This window comes from Chrysochloris asiatica, unplaced genomic scaffold (assembly GCF_000296735.1).
Source record: "Chrysochloris asiatica unplaced genomic scaffold, ChrAsi1.0 scaffold00417, whole genome shotgun sequence".
Lineage (NCBI taxonomy): Eukaryota > Metazoa > Chordata > Mammalia > Afrosoricida > Chrysochloridae > Chrysochloris > Chrysochloris asiatica.
In genome coordinates this window covers 426,049-440,028 of record NW_006408935.1, presented here as the reverse complement: position 1 = coordinate 440,028, position 13,980 = coordinate 426,049, and the positions used below count along the sequence as shown (strand labels likewise).

General features: G+C 54.4%; 2 protein-coding genes across 2 annotated transcripts in view; both read left to right on the top strand.

Annotated features, from left to right (window-relative positions):
* Positions 1-3,116, top strand: part of BRD4 (bromodomain containing 4) — a 28,076-nt gene extending 24,960 nt beyond the window's left edge. The window contains exons 14-20 of the mRNA XM_006876827.1: positions 5-191; positions 1,691-1,803; positions 1,891-2,053; positions 2,137-2,267; positions 2,361-2,566; positions 2,647-2,872; positions 3,048-3,116. Of these exons, the coding sequence (XP_006876889.1) occupies positions 5-191; positions 1,691-1,803; positions 1,891-2,053; positions 2,137-2,267; positions 2,361-2,566; positions 2,647-2,872; positions 3,048-3,116 (1,095 nt within the window). The remainder of the gene's footprint in view (positions 1-4; positions 192-1,690; positions 1,804-1,890; positions 2,054-2,136; positions 2,268-2,360; positions 2,567-2,646; positions 2,873-3,047) is intronic.
* Positions 3,117-7,828: 4,712 nt separating this feature from the next.
* EPHX3 (epoxide hydrolase 3) lies at positions 7,829-10,601 on the top strand. Its single transcript, XM_006876816.1, has 7 exons — positions 7,829-8,071; positions 8,191-8,276; positions 8,743-8,900; positions 8,994-9,122; positions 9,956-10,059; positions 10,147-10,283; positions 10,376-10,601. The coding sequence occupies exons 1-7, from the start codon at positions 7,829-7,831 to the stop codon at positions 10,599-10,601; spliced, it is 1,083 nt and encodes a 360-aa protein (XP_006876878.1).
* The last annotated feature ends 3,379 nt before the right edge of the window (positions 10,602-13,980 follow it).

The window sequence follows — 13,980 nt, the reverse complement described above, 5'->3', positions numbered from 1 at the left end:
CCAGCCACCCCCGAGGCCCGTGCACCTGCAGTTCCCTACTCACATCCAGCAGCCTCCCCCACCCCCTGGCCCTCAGCCCCCCCACCCAGCTCCAGGCCAGCAACCACCACCCCCACCTCCTGCCAAGCCACAGCAGGTCATCCAGCACCATCCCTCACCCAGACACCACAAGTCGGACCCCTACTCTGCAGGTAAGTGGCTCTGCTCGAGAGGAGGAACTGAGAGCCCCAAGAAGCCAGAATTACTGGCTAGGGGACTCGCAAAATTAGCCTTGGAGGCCTTGGGTGGCTACGAGGTGGGTGGCACCACAGTTCAACTGGTCCTTCCGGTGGAACTCTCACTTGAATGGGGACTAGGTACCAGAAGAGACTTCCTGTCAGATGGGGGTGTGAGGTCCAGGCGGAAGCTGTTGAGGAGCAGTGGACTCTGCCCTCAGACTGCAGCGACCCCCTGTGCCAAGTGGGCCTGTCCAGAAAATAGGCTGTGAAGCTCTACTGTGGTGCCTGTCTTTTGGGGACATCAGGTGTGTCCTTTGCACATCTGGACCCAGCAGCAGCAGCCAAACCAAATAACCTCCCTGGTATGCAGTTGTCTTGGGTTGTAACAGCAGTGCAACTGGCCCGCCCTTACCTCAGGCAAGGGCGTCTTGTGTGCCAGGACCTCTGGGTGATAAGGAGTCCTTAGGAAATGGCAGGACTCAAGCAGCCTTCCAGCCAAGCCCTCCTCAGAGACCCTGGACCTAGAATGGGTCACAGGTCGCCATGGGGGATGGAGCCCAGCTGGGCCCAAGGAGGCTCTGCACCCAGAAGGCTAGGCTTGTGGGACTGCTGGCCTCATGGCCGAGTGCTTGTTAGGAAGGGACAGTTGGTAGGCATGTCATACAGCAGACCTGAGAGCCTATGGATCACCGCTGACTGCGAACAGTACAAAGTGGTGTGCTGTCGGGGTAGAGGGCAGCTGTGGGCTTCTGGGGTGCAGAGGATCCTGGCTCTGGAGGAAGGGTGGGTGGGCCATAGCTACTCAGGCATTGGGGTCATGTGCCAAATCTGTTGAGGGCTTGTTGTATCTTTCCTGCCACAGCACACCTAGGGACCAGGACATGTAGGGGCTTCTACATAAGAGTCCAGGTTTGCCGGCTTCCAGTGATAGGCTGCCAAGGGGCCCTTGTCTGGTCAGCACCCACTCCTTGACTCAGCCAGTCAAGGAGTTAAAACCAGTTAAAACCTCCTCATGGGTGAGGGTTTAAGGCATGAATTCTTCCTTGTTCAGCTGTGGGGTGGTCTGGCTCTGCTGGCTTCTGGCTGGTGCTGTGGGGTGGCAGATGGGCAGGTAGTGGGGCCACTTCCCAAAAGAGTCTCAAGCTGATGAGGACTCATTCTCTCGCCGGACACTGCAGCAATGGTTCAGGCCTGGACTCAGGTGCGCAGGACCAAAGGCATAAAGAAGCCTTCTTGACAATGGTTCCCATACCACTGATGTTTAACCTGCCATAGAAACACGTCAGTGTCCAAACCCCATCATGGACCAGGATCTAGAACACTAGCCTTCTTGACTCCCTGGTGAGAGGTGACCTGTCCCTTCTGGGCCCAGGAGCTAGCCTGGGCTCAGGCCATCTGTCCCCTATGGTTCCAGGTCTCTCTTGTCACCTCCTCACTGGCTGTGCTAACTTACTCCATGTGTCCTCTCCTAGGTCATCTCCGTGAAGCCCCCTCCCCGCTTATGATACATTCCCCCCAGATGCCACCGTTCCAGAGCCTGACTCACCAGTCCCCACCCCAGCAAAACGTCCAGCCGAAGAAGCAGGTAACAGGCAGGGCGGGATCAGCGCACCCAGGGTTACCCACAGGCTGGAACCTCCTGCTCACCTCACCATGGGCCCATGCCTCTCAGGAGCTTCGTGCATCCTCCGTGGTTCAGTCCCAGCCCCTGGTGGTGGTGAAGGATGAGAAGATGCACTCTCCTATCGTCCGCAGCGAGCCCTTCAGCCCTGCGCTGAGGCCAGAGCCCCCCAAGCACCCGGAGAGCATCAAGGCACCTGGCCACTTGCCCCAGCGTGAGTGCCCTCCCCGCCCTGGCCAGCCAGCCCACCCTGCCCCTCAGGAAGACACCTTGGTCCATGGGCTCCCTGTATTCCAGGGCCAGAGCTGAAGCCCGTGGACACTGGGAGGCCTGTAGCCCGGCCCCCTGAGCAGAATGCACCCCTGCCAGGGGCTTCCGACAAGGACAAGCAGAAACAGGAGCCCAAGACACCAGTCGCTCCCAAAAAGGTAGAGATGGGGGGGGACCGTAATTCTGCACTGAACCCTCCTGTGCCTCCATAGCTGCCCAGCCTCAGTGACCTCAATCCTCTCTACACTCAGGACCTGAAGATTAAGAACATGGGCTCCTGGGCCAGTTTGGTACAGAAGCATCCAACCACTCCATCCTCCACGGCCAAGTCTTCAAGTGACAGCTTCGAGCAGTTTCGTCGTGCTGCTCGGGAGAAGGAGGAGCGTGAGAAGGCTCTGAAGGCACAGGCGGAGCACGCAGAGAAGGAGAAAGAACGACTGCGGCAGGAGCGCATGAGGTGGGAATGGGTACACTGGGTGAGACTCTGGGAGCACATGGACAGGAGTGAGCTTACTGGACCTCCCACTTTCTCTTAAGGAACCGTGAGGATGAGGATGCGCTGGAGCAGGCCCGACGTGCCCATGAGGAGGCGCGCCGTCGCCAGGAGCAGCAGCAACAGCGCCAGGAGCAGCAGCAGCAGCAGGCAGCAGCCGCCGTGGCTGCTTCTGCCCCCCAGGCCCAGAGTTCCCAGCCCCAGTCCATGCTGGACCAGCAGCGGGAGCTGGCCCGGAAGCGTGAGCAGGAGCGGAGACGCCGGGAAGCGGTGAGTGGGGGCACCAGACAGGAACAGGCAAGCCAGTGTCCCTGCAGGAGGCAGAGCCTGGCCCAGTGTACTGTGTGCCTGCACATTCTAGGGAGGTTCTGGGCATGCATGCCATGGGGACGTAAGGCTAGCAAAGCAGGACCTTGTGTTTCACTCCTTCCCTCCTCTTCTGCAGATGGCAGCTACCATTGACATGAATTTCCAGAGTGATCTATTGTCAATATTTGAAGAAAATCTCTTCTGAGAGCACCTAGGTGATTTTGACTTTGATTTTCTGGCAAAACGTCGACTCTTATAGTGTTACGGGCCGCGGCAGTGGGCTGTCTCCGGGCCGGGCCCTCCAGCATGTTTTGCCCGGGCAGGCCTGAGGGCAGTGAGGGCCACAGGGCCTGTCTGTCTGCCTTATGCTGCCGGACATGCGGATGCCGCGCAGAGCGCGCCTCCCACAAGTACGCGCTGCCTGACCTGGGTTTGGGCCTTCTAGCCAAACTTGCGCACCGTGAACACACAACACCGTTGCCACAAGATTTGGATACTGGGACGCCCTGCCCACAGGAGTCTCTCCCACTCGGCCATGTCACACGGGTGCCCAGGGCAAGCCTGCGAGCTGAAGGCATCGGGTGCCGATCACCCACTGCCGGCACTGACTTTGCCTTGAACAGACGCCCCTCCCCCACGAGCCTTTAACTGAGAGCCGCTCTCTGTAAGTGTTCGCTTGTGAAAAAGGGAATCGTTCCGTGGAGCCGAGTGTCCACGGCTGCCAGAGCGTGGGGCTGCCCGCCCGCCAGGGAGCAAGGCCACCAACCAAAGTCAGTCCCTTCCCACCTGTATTTCTGTTTTCTTTTGTTTGTTTTTTTCTATATATATATTTTTTGTTGGATTCTATTTTATTTTAATTCTTCTTCTCCAGACACGATGGCACTGCTTATCTCCGAAATGGTGTAGCCGTCCCTTGGCACGGCGGCCCCACGTGCTGTGGGTAGTGTGTGACCGTGGACGTGTTGTATAGTGAACATAGTTGGCATATATTTGTTCGAAGTTTGTTGGTGACTCCACCAAACTTGGTGTAAAAAAAACAAAAGAAAACAAAAAAAAAAACTCCACAAAAATCAAAACACAAAAAAAAACTGCTTATATTTTACTCAGTTTCAAACTTTTATTAGTCTATTTTTTAATTATTAAACCAGAAAGCTGCGTTTTCTTCCACCCCATCACCCCCCCCTTTTTTTTTTTTTTTTTTTTTAAGTCAGATTTGTTTGCATTGTTTTTTTACCCAGAAAGACAGGGCTGGGGCAGGCAGGGGTTTGGGAATCACAGGGAACCCCTGGCCCCGCCCCCATGACGGACACACAAACTTTTTTTTTTTTTTTTTAATTTTTACACTTGGAGCCCTCAGCGAGTTACGCGTGCCATGAGAACCCACTCTACACCACAACGTTGGTGCCTCAGTGTTGGCCAAACCCTGGAGTCCCTGACTGGTCTGACTTTAATACGGTGAATATGCATCTGGCCTGTACTGATCATGGAATAAACACATCTCTCTTTTTTAATGTTGGCGTCTCCTGGACGTTTCTTTATGGACCACCTGTTGCCTAGGCTGGACCCCAGACCACCTCTGTCCCTGGCATCTCCAGGGGGAGCCAAGCGGGGACTCAGCGGCCACCACCTCTGATAAGCCACAGAATCTGTGATAGGAAGCCAGGGCCTGACCCAGGCCCCAGCCAAACCCCAGACAGTATTCTCTTCCTGCCTCCATACTGAACACCCCCCCCCAGGATATCCTACCCTGCCTCCCCCAACTCCTTCTTTTATTTAAGCTCAGGGTTAACCAGATACTCTTAGATGTTCTCCTTCTACTAAAACAGGGTCCCTGCCTCCACAGGCAGTGGCACACCCCATCTCCAGGAAGCCACCAGGGCACCCTGTCAGGCCACCAGTGGTCCATAAGTATATCTTCCCCAGCCTCAAGGGATGTCAGATACATAGACAGTCCTTGTGTCTGTACACGGTGTGACTGAGTGGGACGTTTCTAGCACTGTCCACTAACCCAGCAAACCCAGCCAAGGTCCCAGATACCCCACATCCTCACTATCCCAGACCCTTCTCTCAATACCACCTTATAGCCCACTGTGCTCCATCAAGGATGACTTATGCCTTGCTTCTTTGGGGTTCCTTCCATCTCATTTCACCCCACCTTTGTACTCCTTATTTTATTTACAAACTTCCACTAGCCAGCTCCAACAATGTGCTGGAGAAAGGAGTTTGTCTTTCCTTCGAATAAAGGTTTCCCTTGGCCACAGCCCTCTCCACACCTACGGTGGTCATCTCCAAATAGGTTATAATTAGAACTGGGACCTACTGTTTAATTTCTCCAGCTGGTGCCAGTCCCATCTACAGCACTAGAAATCTTAGTCATATACGAAAGAGAACAAGCTGCGTACAAGCTCCATTGTCCTGATTGCACAGAATGCTTGGCCAATAATTACACCCTGATCCAGAAACTTGTATTAAACACTTTAGACATTTGTAGAAGGGGATCCATAGACTCTTCACTTATATACTAAAGGTTCTTTTTCTTTTTTGTGCAGTTCTCATTGCAAAAATAAATATTTGTACTGAATATAAAGTTGCTTTTCTGTGTCCTTGTTTGAAGGTAGAACTGGGAGGTGGGACAGGGTATGGGGCCAGGGTTGTGTAGTAGGACAATGGGGAGGGGTTCCCAGATTTAGAGGACTTGGGCCAGGATCTTGCAATCATGAAGTGGGCATTACATCCAGAAGAAAGGGACGCAGATAACGGTACACTAATGGAGATTGCAGAACTAGTCAGAAAAGACAAAAGGTGGAAAAGGGCTGACAGCCCATCAACAGATGAATGGATAAATAAAATGTACATACATACAATTGAATAATTCTAGTTTGTGAAGAGAGATGAAGTCGGGATGCATGCCACACCATGGACTGACAAACCTAGAAAACATGCCAAGTAAAATAAGTCAGAAGGACAAATCTTGTGTGCTCTTGTATGAAAAAAACACATGAGCACTGAGTGTCTGTTAATGGTGGTGGAAGAATTTGGAAAATGTTAGTGATGATGTTGGTGCAACACCAATGTAACCTATGCACATGTAAAAATTACTCAGTTGGCAAATGTTTTGTTACATATTTTACCATAATTTAAAGGGGAAGGTACATTTAGAGACTGTAGGATAAGCTAACTTCAAGGTCACCTGTTCAAACCCACCACCCCCTCCGAGGGAGAAAGGTGAGGCTGGCTGTTCTCTTTAAAGTTTTACTGTCTTGGACACCCTATCTATATAAAATCAACTCCGTGGTAGTGGGTAGGCGCCCCAAGACAAAAGCAGCCCTGGCAAATGTAAAATCTTTGTGGATTGCTATTTATCCAGCTGTGAGCCTTTGTGCAAAAGCCTTAATCTCCAGTCTCCTGGGCTGTGATGATACTTCATAGGTTGATGTGCAGGTTAAGCGATGCAGTTATGTGCCCTCGACCCATAGCAACACTATATAGGGTTTCCCGGGAGCAGATGGTGTGAATTTGAACCACGGACTTGCAGTTCAAATGACTTTGCAGTCTGACGCATTATCCCACAGCGCCACACGAGGGTTAAATGATAGGTGTTCCCTAAAATGCTTAGAAGATATCATTCATTACCCCCAAGACATCTAGATGGGAGAGATTGCACGTGAGGAGTTACATAGACAGGGCCTGGTACCTGGGTTCTGCCTTACAGGCTCCAGCCGCCCCAATCACATCTCCGCTCCCATTGGCCGCCGTAAGCAACGTCCCGCCCTAAGCACCTGCCCATTGGTTCCTGGGCCAGCACCTGTCGCCGGCGCATCAACTACACGCTGCTGTCCAATTACAGCCACTCAGGGGAAGGCCGTAAGGACAGCTAGGCCAACCGGAGCAGGGCGCGGGACCAAGGCCACCGGAGCCGCCGTTGGAACCGGGGTTGGTGAAGGTGCTGCAGAACCCTAGGAGCCGGGCCGAGGGGAGGGTCGCGAGCTGAGGGGAGGGTGACATCCGGATTTCCCGAAGTATGTCAGCTCGCGCCAACCGCCAGCCAGCCCTCCTGGTCTCAACTATGGCTTTACCTGTTCCTATTCTTCCGCTTCCGGGCCCTACCCTACCGCCACACCAGAAACGCCAGATCGTGCCCTGTCCCGTTAGTCCAGCCCCTCACTCTGCCTAAGCCAAGACCCCAGCAACTCTCCTTGGCCTGGTTGGACCCACCTTTCTAGGCCTAGGCCCCGTCCTTCGTTTCAGGTTCCGCCTATTTCACCTGGAGCCCCAGTTTGTCCAGGCCCAGAATCTTCCCTCTGGTCTTTAGACCCAGTTTCCGGACACCTGCTGAGGTAGTCCAGCTAGGTCCCGCCTCTTACGCGCCATCTCTTTACAGACCCCGCCTACTCTTTGGCCCCACCACACCCTCTGGGCCCCTTCCACTGATTCAGCACCTACACCTGTCTTGCCTTTCTAGGCTACGCCTACTACCCTACCCCAGCATCCCTCCCAGACCTCTCCTCATACCGAGAGTCCTCTAGACTCGCCCTGCCCCACAGATTCATCCCTTCTCCAACCCTCATACCGGGTTCCAGCCTGCAGGTCCCGATCCGGACCCTCATACCCAGCCGCCTATTTTCAGGCCCCGCCCCCTCAGGCCCCACCCCCTTTCCGCAAAGCCAGACATCAGCTCCCTAACCCAACTCTCCCTGTCCCTATCACGCCCAGGTGTGTACCTAGCACTTAGATGAGTCGCGCGCCCTGGGAATTTCAGTCTGAGCCGTCCCTTCTTCCCGCAGTGCGTTCCACAAGCCTCAAGGCACGGAGGAAACCCAGAGCAAGGGTGGGGGGCTTTGCAGCCCGGATCCCGCCTCGCCGCCCGCAGCCCCTAGCCCCGACGGCGGTGCAACCGTGGTCCCCGGGCACGGCGACATGCCCGAGCTGGTGGTGACAGCGCTCCTGGCGCCGTCACGCCTCACACTGAAGCTGCTGCGCGCCTTGATGTGGAGCCTGGTGTTCTCCACGGCGCTGGTGACCGCGGCGGTGTACGGCTGCATCGCGTTGACCCATGTGCTGTGCCGTCCAAGACGCGGCTGCTGCGGGCACTCCCGAAGTGTCGTCCCCACCTGTCTGAGTGACCCCTCACTAGGCGAGCATGACTTCTTGACTCTCAAGGTGAGCGCGTGGAGGGCCATCGATCCTCAGCCCTCAGCGTTGAGGCACCTGGGATGCGGGGAAACCCTGGAGACACAGTGTGAGTGGCTCGCTCGGGCTCATCTTGCGCCCTCCCACAGAGCTCGGGCCTGCGCCTTCACTATGTCTCTGCCGGACGTGGCAACGGGCCCCTCATGCTGTTCCTGCACGGCTTCCCAGAAAACTGGTAAGTTTGTGACCAAAGGTAGGTGAGGGAGAGGGGTTTTCGTGGCCATGGAGCTCTGACGGGCAGAGATCACAGAGTAAAGAGAGCTCTAATGGAGTTTACTAAGATATAGTGGGTAGAGCGAGATATAGTGGGCAAAGCATAGGTACAGAGGACTGAGCTGGAGAACACCAGGACAGGGGACTATGCTGGGAAGATAGGGTACTGGGCCAGGATGCACAAAGAGGAGTTCTGAGCTGAGGCACACAGGAACAGAAGGCCCTCAGGGTGGGGCAAAGGATTAGCTAGGTGAGGTCGTACTGTATCCTGGCGCAACCCTATCTTCTGCCTTGGATTCCCCTTCCTTCTTTCTGGGAAGTCCAGCTCTGCAATGTGGAGCTGCCAGAATCCCCAGCTAGGCTGAGGGTTGTGGTACACCCCCGCAGGCCCTGACTCAATCTCCCTCCCTGCCCTGCACACCTGGCAGGTTCTCCTGGCGTTACCAGCTCCGGGAGTTCCAGAGCCGCTTCCACGTCGTGGCTGTGGATCTGCGTGGCTACTGGCCCTCAGATGCGCCTCGCAAAGTAGACTGCTACACCACTGACCTGCTGATGACTGATATCCAGGATGTTATCCAGGGCTTGGGTTCGTGGCAACAGGCCTACACTTCCCCTGCTCCTTCCTACTCCTGTCCAAGTCTACCTGTGCCTCAATTAAACTAGCTCCTCTGGCCCTCAGGTTACTCCAAGTGTGTCCTTGTGGGCCATGACTGGGGTGGTCTCCTGGCCTGGAATTTCTCCATCTACTACCCAGCCCTGGTGGAACGGTTGGTGGTGTCCAGCGCTCCCCCCATGTCCGTGTACCAAGGTGTGTGGGGAGCCTGGTAAGGGGGATGTGCCTGGGTGAGGGTGGTGGTGGTGGTGGTGGTGGTGTGTGTGTGTGTGTGTGTGTGTGTGTTTCTGCACCCACCAGTCAGCACACTGGAGGTGGGGTTACAGTGTGGACCCAGAAAGGGGGCTGTCCCTCCTGCCTTAATGTTCACACACTTTTCAATCACTTACAGGTACCCATTGTTCTGACAAGAGTCCTGCATTCATTAGCCTACATGTGCCTCTTATGTTGATGAAAAAGTTGAGGAAATAGGTTCAGAGAGGTGAACAGCAGTGAAGACAGAGATCACTAAGGGCTCCCATAGCATGATATGCATCTGACTGCCCAGAAGCCATCCCCATTCCCCGATTTTAGTTCTTTCTCTCCCTCTGCCTCCTCTCTCTCCCTCCCTCCCTCCCTGCCTCTTTGGTCTCCATCTCTGTCTGTTTCTTGTTGTCTCTCTTCCCCTCTTGACTTCAAATGCCCAAGGGTAGAGATTTTTGTCTGTCTATTCCTTGCTGTGCCCCTGCCCTCTGTCTGTAACCGTAGGCACTCAATAAATGTTTGTGAATACAGCAGGAGAAACACATCCAGCCTGGACAGGAAAAGCCCCCTCGGGATGCAGGAGGAAGGGATGGGTGGCAAGAGGCAATTAATTGCAGGGGAGGCCCAATATTCATGGGTACCACTCAGTGGGTGTCGAGTTTTCCCCAGGCTTAGGCAGCAGTGGCATTCCTGGGTATTGGCATGCCTGTGTACTGAGCCTGATTGTGTGTGTGGTGCAGGGTGGCCCTGGCCTCACAAATGTCCCTGCCCCTGTCCCCTACCAGACTACTCTCTGCGCCACATCAGTCAGTTCTTCCGGTCCCACTATGTGTTCCTGTTCCAGCTTCCCTGGCTGCCTGAGAAATTGCTCTCCATGTCTGACTTCCAGGTACCATTGGGTGAAGGTCTGGGGATCAGAGGAGTGGGCTGGGGCTGGGTAGACAGGGCACTGAAGCCAATCTTGCTGTGTGCCCAGATCCTGAAGACCACCCTCAGCCACCGCAAGACTGGGATCCCACACTTGACCCCTAATGAACTTGAGGCCTTCCTCTATGGTTTCACCCAACCTGGTGGCCTTGTTGGGCCCTTAAATTACTACCGGAACCTCTTCAGGTGAGTTCTGACTCTGAGCAGAAGTTAAGAAGATTTTTGGAGGGGTTATGGGGAGACGGCCACCTCTGCCCATCTGTCTGTCTTGGCCACAGGAACTTTCCCCTGGAGCCCCAGGAATTGTCCACACGCACACTGCTTCTGTGGGGGGAGAAGGACACCTACTTGGAGCCTGGGCTGGTGGGCGCCACCAGCAGTCGCTTTGTGCCAGGCAGACTGGAAGCCCACATCTTGCCAGGCGTGGGGCACTGGGTCCCACAGAGCAACCCTGAGGAGATGCATCAGTATATGTGGACCTTCCTGCAAGACCTGCTGGACTAACGGCCATTGCTTACCTTTCTCATCAACTTGCCTAGGCACACAACACAAGGACACTCAGGAGCACACACCTGTGATATGCATGCGCCTGGGAGCTCTCACACGGTACATGCACATGAATACTTAGGGACACACATCTACTGTGTGTGTGCACCTGGGAGTCCATACATGCAGATAGTCAGGAGCACACACTTGCTGCACATATGAGTATGCTAGGGAGTCCACACAGTGTTCATACACATAGCCACTTATGTGTACCAGGGAACCCACACAACACATGTGCATATATGTACACTTAGGAGTTCATACAACTTGCATGAACATGGACACTCAAGAACACATACAATGGCATGTGTGTGTATATATGTGCACCTGGGGGTCCATCCATGTGCACGGACACTCAGGAACACATATCTGCTGTGTGTGTACAAACACTCATAGTCCACATGACATATGTGCATGTGCAGACCCCCCTGGATCACACACAGGCCTGGAATTCCTGAGTTACACACAAGTTCATCTGTGTGGTCACTCACATGTTCCAGCAAGTGGGAATCGGGGACACCTCTCCGCCGAGGAACTGGATACTAAGACCCGGTATTCCACTTCTCCCTTCTTGGGTCCCCACCCTTCTTCCTCCATGGTTGACTACAACAAACCATAAATTGGGACCTTACTCTTCCTAGCTTCCACTTCTAGTTTGGGTCTTCAGCATAACGTTGTACTGTCCAATACAATAACTGCTAGCCATATCAAGCTACTGCAATTTAAATAGAAATTTAATTAAAGTACAATTGAAAATTCATTTCTCTGGTCCCACCAGCCATATTTTAAGTACTCAATAGTAACATTTCCATCAACCCAGAAAGGTATCTGAGGAGGCTTCAAAAGGCTCATGGAAGAATTCTTTTATCTTTTCATTCCATTCTTCCATGAACTTTTTGAAGCCTCCTCATATTGGACAGGATTGAAGATGTTCCTGGCTTAAAGGCAGCAGCCTCCCTGCCTAGTTCCTGACTACCTCATCCAGGAAGGACTCCTGTGAGCAGATGTGGTGGATGTCTGGACTCCCAGGAAAGCTCCCAGGAACCCCTCTTCCTCATTGCCATAGTTCCAAACTTTATATGGTCCAGTTCTCTCTCTGCAGCCTGGACCAAACAGATTCAGGTCCCCAGGAAAAACCGTTAGGATATGTGGGATTCCAGACTCAGCACATGAAAGGAACCACACCCTAAGTGACCATCCAGGACTCGAGGCCCATTCCACCACCAACTTGAATCTTCTCAAATTAGCCAGTGGGGAGGGGGCCTTCTGACTTCAGTCTCCAAACAAAAGTAGGTGAAGGGGTACAAGTGGAGGCTAGGTTACCTGGACCCTGACTGCTCAGAGCTCCTGGATTTTGGGGACAGCAGCAAGGACTTTGTCCCTGAACTGCACCAATGGTTTATGATCAAGTATTAACCTAAAGGTTAGCAGTTCGTAGTCACTCAGGAGCATGGCCAGAGAGAGACCTGGTAATATGCTTCTGGGAAGATTGTTGTCAGGACCACTCTAGAGTCTACTGTTCCGTCTAAGAAACCACTCCACATTGTTATCCATCACCTGCACACGAGGACAGTATGTGGGGCTCTCTCTTGAGATCCAGGGGACCTGAGGAATACATTCTCCTATTTTGGGGATGGGCCTGTCTGGTCCGGACCTGCCTGCTGGTCAAGCACCCCCACTCTTAACCAACATAACATTCTTTCATGCAACAAATGTTTCAGATATTATTCTTCTGGGTCCTAGGTCTTGTGAATAAGAAAGCCGGCCCTGCTCCCAGGAGTGTACAGAGGAGAGGATTGGGAGTGTGTGTGTGGGGGTGGGGTGGGGGGGTGGAGGGTGACAGGGTCAGGGAAGGCCTCCCTGGGGGCCTAAGGGATGGGCTTCCCAAGCGGCAGAGACAAGCCTGGGACCATGGATTAAGCAGGCAGAGTGAACAGGGGGTGCGTGGGAGGAGAGGCACCCCCACCCCCATCCCCAGACCTCCAGGGCCCGGAGGACTTTGGATTTGAGTCTCAAGGGGCGGCTTTTCAACAGGGAAGGAACATGGCTTGCATTCTGAAGAGCTTCCTGTGGCGGCTAGACAGCCCCACGCAGGAGAGCGCGCAGGAGGCAGGCAGGGCTCCCAGGGCCTCCCACCCCTGCCGCACAGCCAAGGTGGGCGCAACGCTCCCAGATGGAGGAGCTGGGGGCAGATTTGCGGGTACCCCCATCCTGGGTGGAGGTCTGGGGCTAGGAGGCCCGCAGGCAGCATGGGGACAGTGGGGCTGAGCACCGTTGTCAGGGAGACAAGGGAAGGGTTGATGGCGGACCGGAACTGGTAGCGGTTGTCAGGGGGACCGGAGAGGCCCGGCGAAGGCTGACTGGAGACCTGGGATAGTTGCCCAGGACGACCGGGTCCGCTGACGGTTGCCAGGAGCAACAGCAGCGGGCCGGAATGTGACAGGGCGGGGGTCGAGGGTGATGTCTTCGGGGAGAATGATCGCGTTGATTGGGCAGAGTCCTGGCGCGTCAGCTAATAGGAGGCTGGTTCAGTTTGAGCCAATCCAGCAGGGTCTTTCTTGACCTAAGGACTCTGCGCGCCCATCACCTCCGGCGGGAGTGGTGACCCCCTAGAATTGGGGGGGGTCAGTCCGGGCTGCCACCCCTCCTAGCCTTAAAGGCTTGGCCTTTTTCTCTCTCCCGGATCTGAGCTCTTAGCTCCAGATCGCCTTCCAACATTCACTCACTCACTCATTCATTCATTCATTCATTCACTCACTCACCCGTCTCTGCCACCTCCTCTGTTTCCAGCTGGCCCCGCACTAGAGTGGTGGACAGGACAATCAGGCACAGGGCACACCTGTGTGGTCACACCACAGATGAAGTAACTGGGAGGGAAGGAAGGCTCCCGAGCGAAAAGGAGGCGACTGTCTAGAGGAGGCAGTCTTGGAGCTGAACCTTGCAAGAAGCAGCTCCAATCAATGGAAACCTCTCGCCACAACAGGTGGTTTAGCATTTCCGTGACCCAGAAGGAAAGTCTGGGATGGGAACGAGACAGAAGACATGGGATTATACAGGGTTTGCCCTTGATCGCTGTGTGATGGGGGAGTCAGGGAGGAAAGCCCGCAAGCCTTCTTATGTGTCCAGAATACCACTGGGGGAGGGAAGGAGGACTGGTGAGAGGGCGGGGCCAGAGGAGGAAGACTGAAGGTGGGCCCGGGGGAGGGACGGAGAGGCGGTGGTCTTGGAGAAGATGCAGAATCAGGTATGGGGGCTGATCAATCTGAAGGGTCTGAGGAATGCCTTAAGACAGAAACGTTTGTTGTTGTTGTTGTTGTTGTTAGGTGTCTTGGAGTTG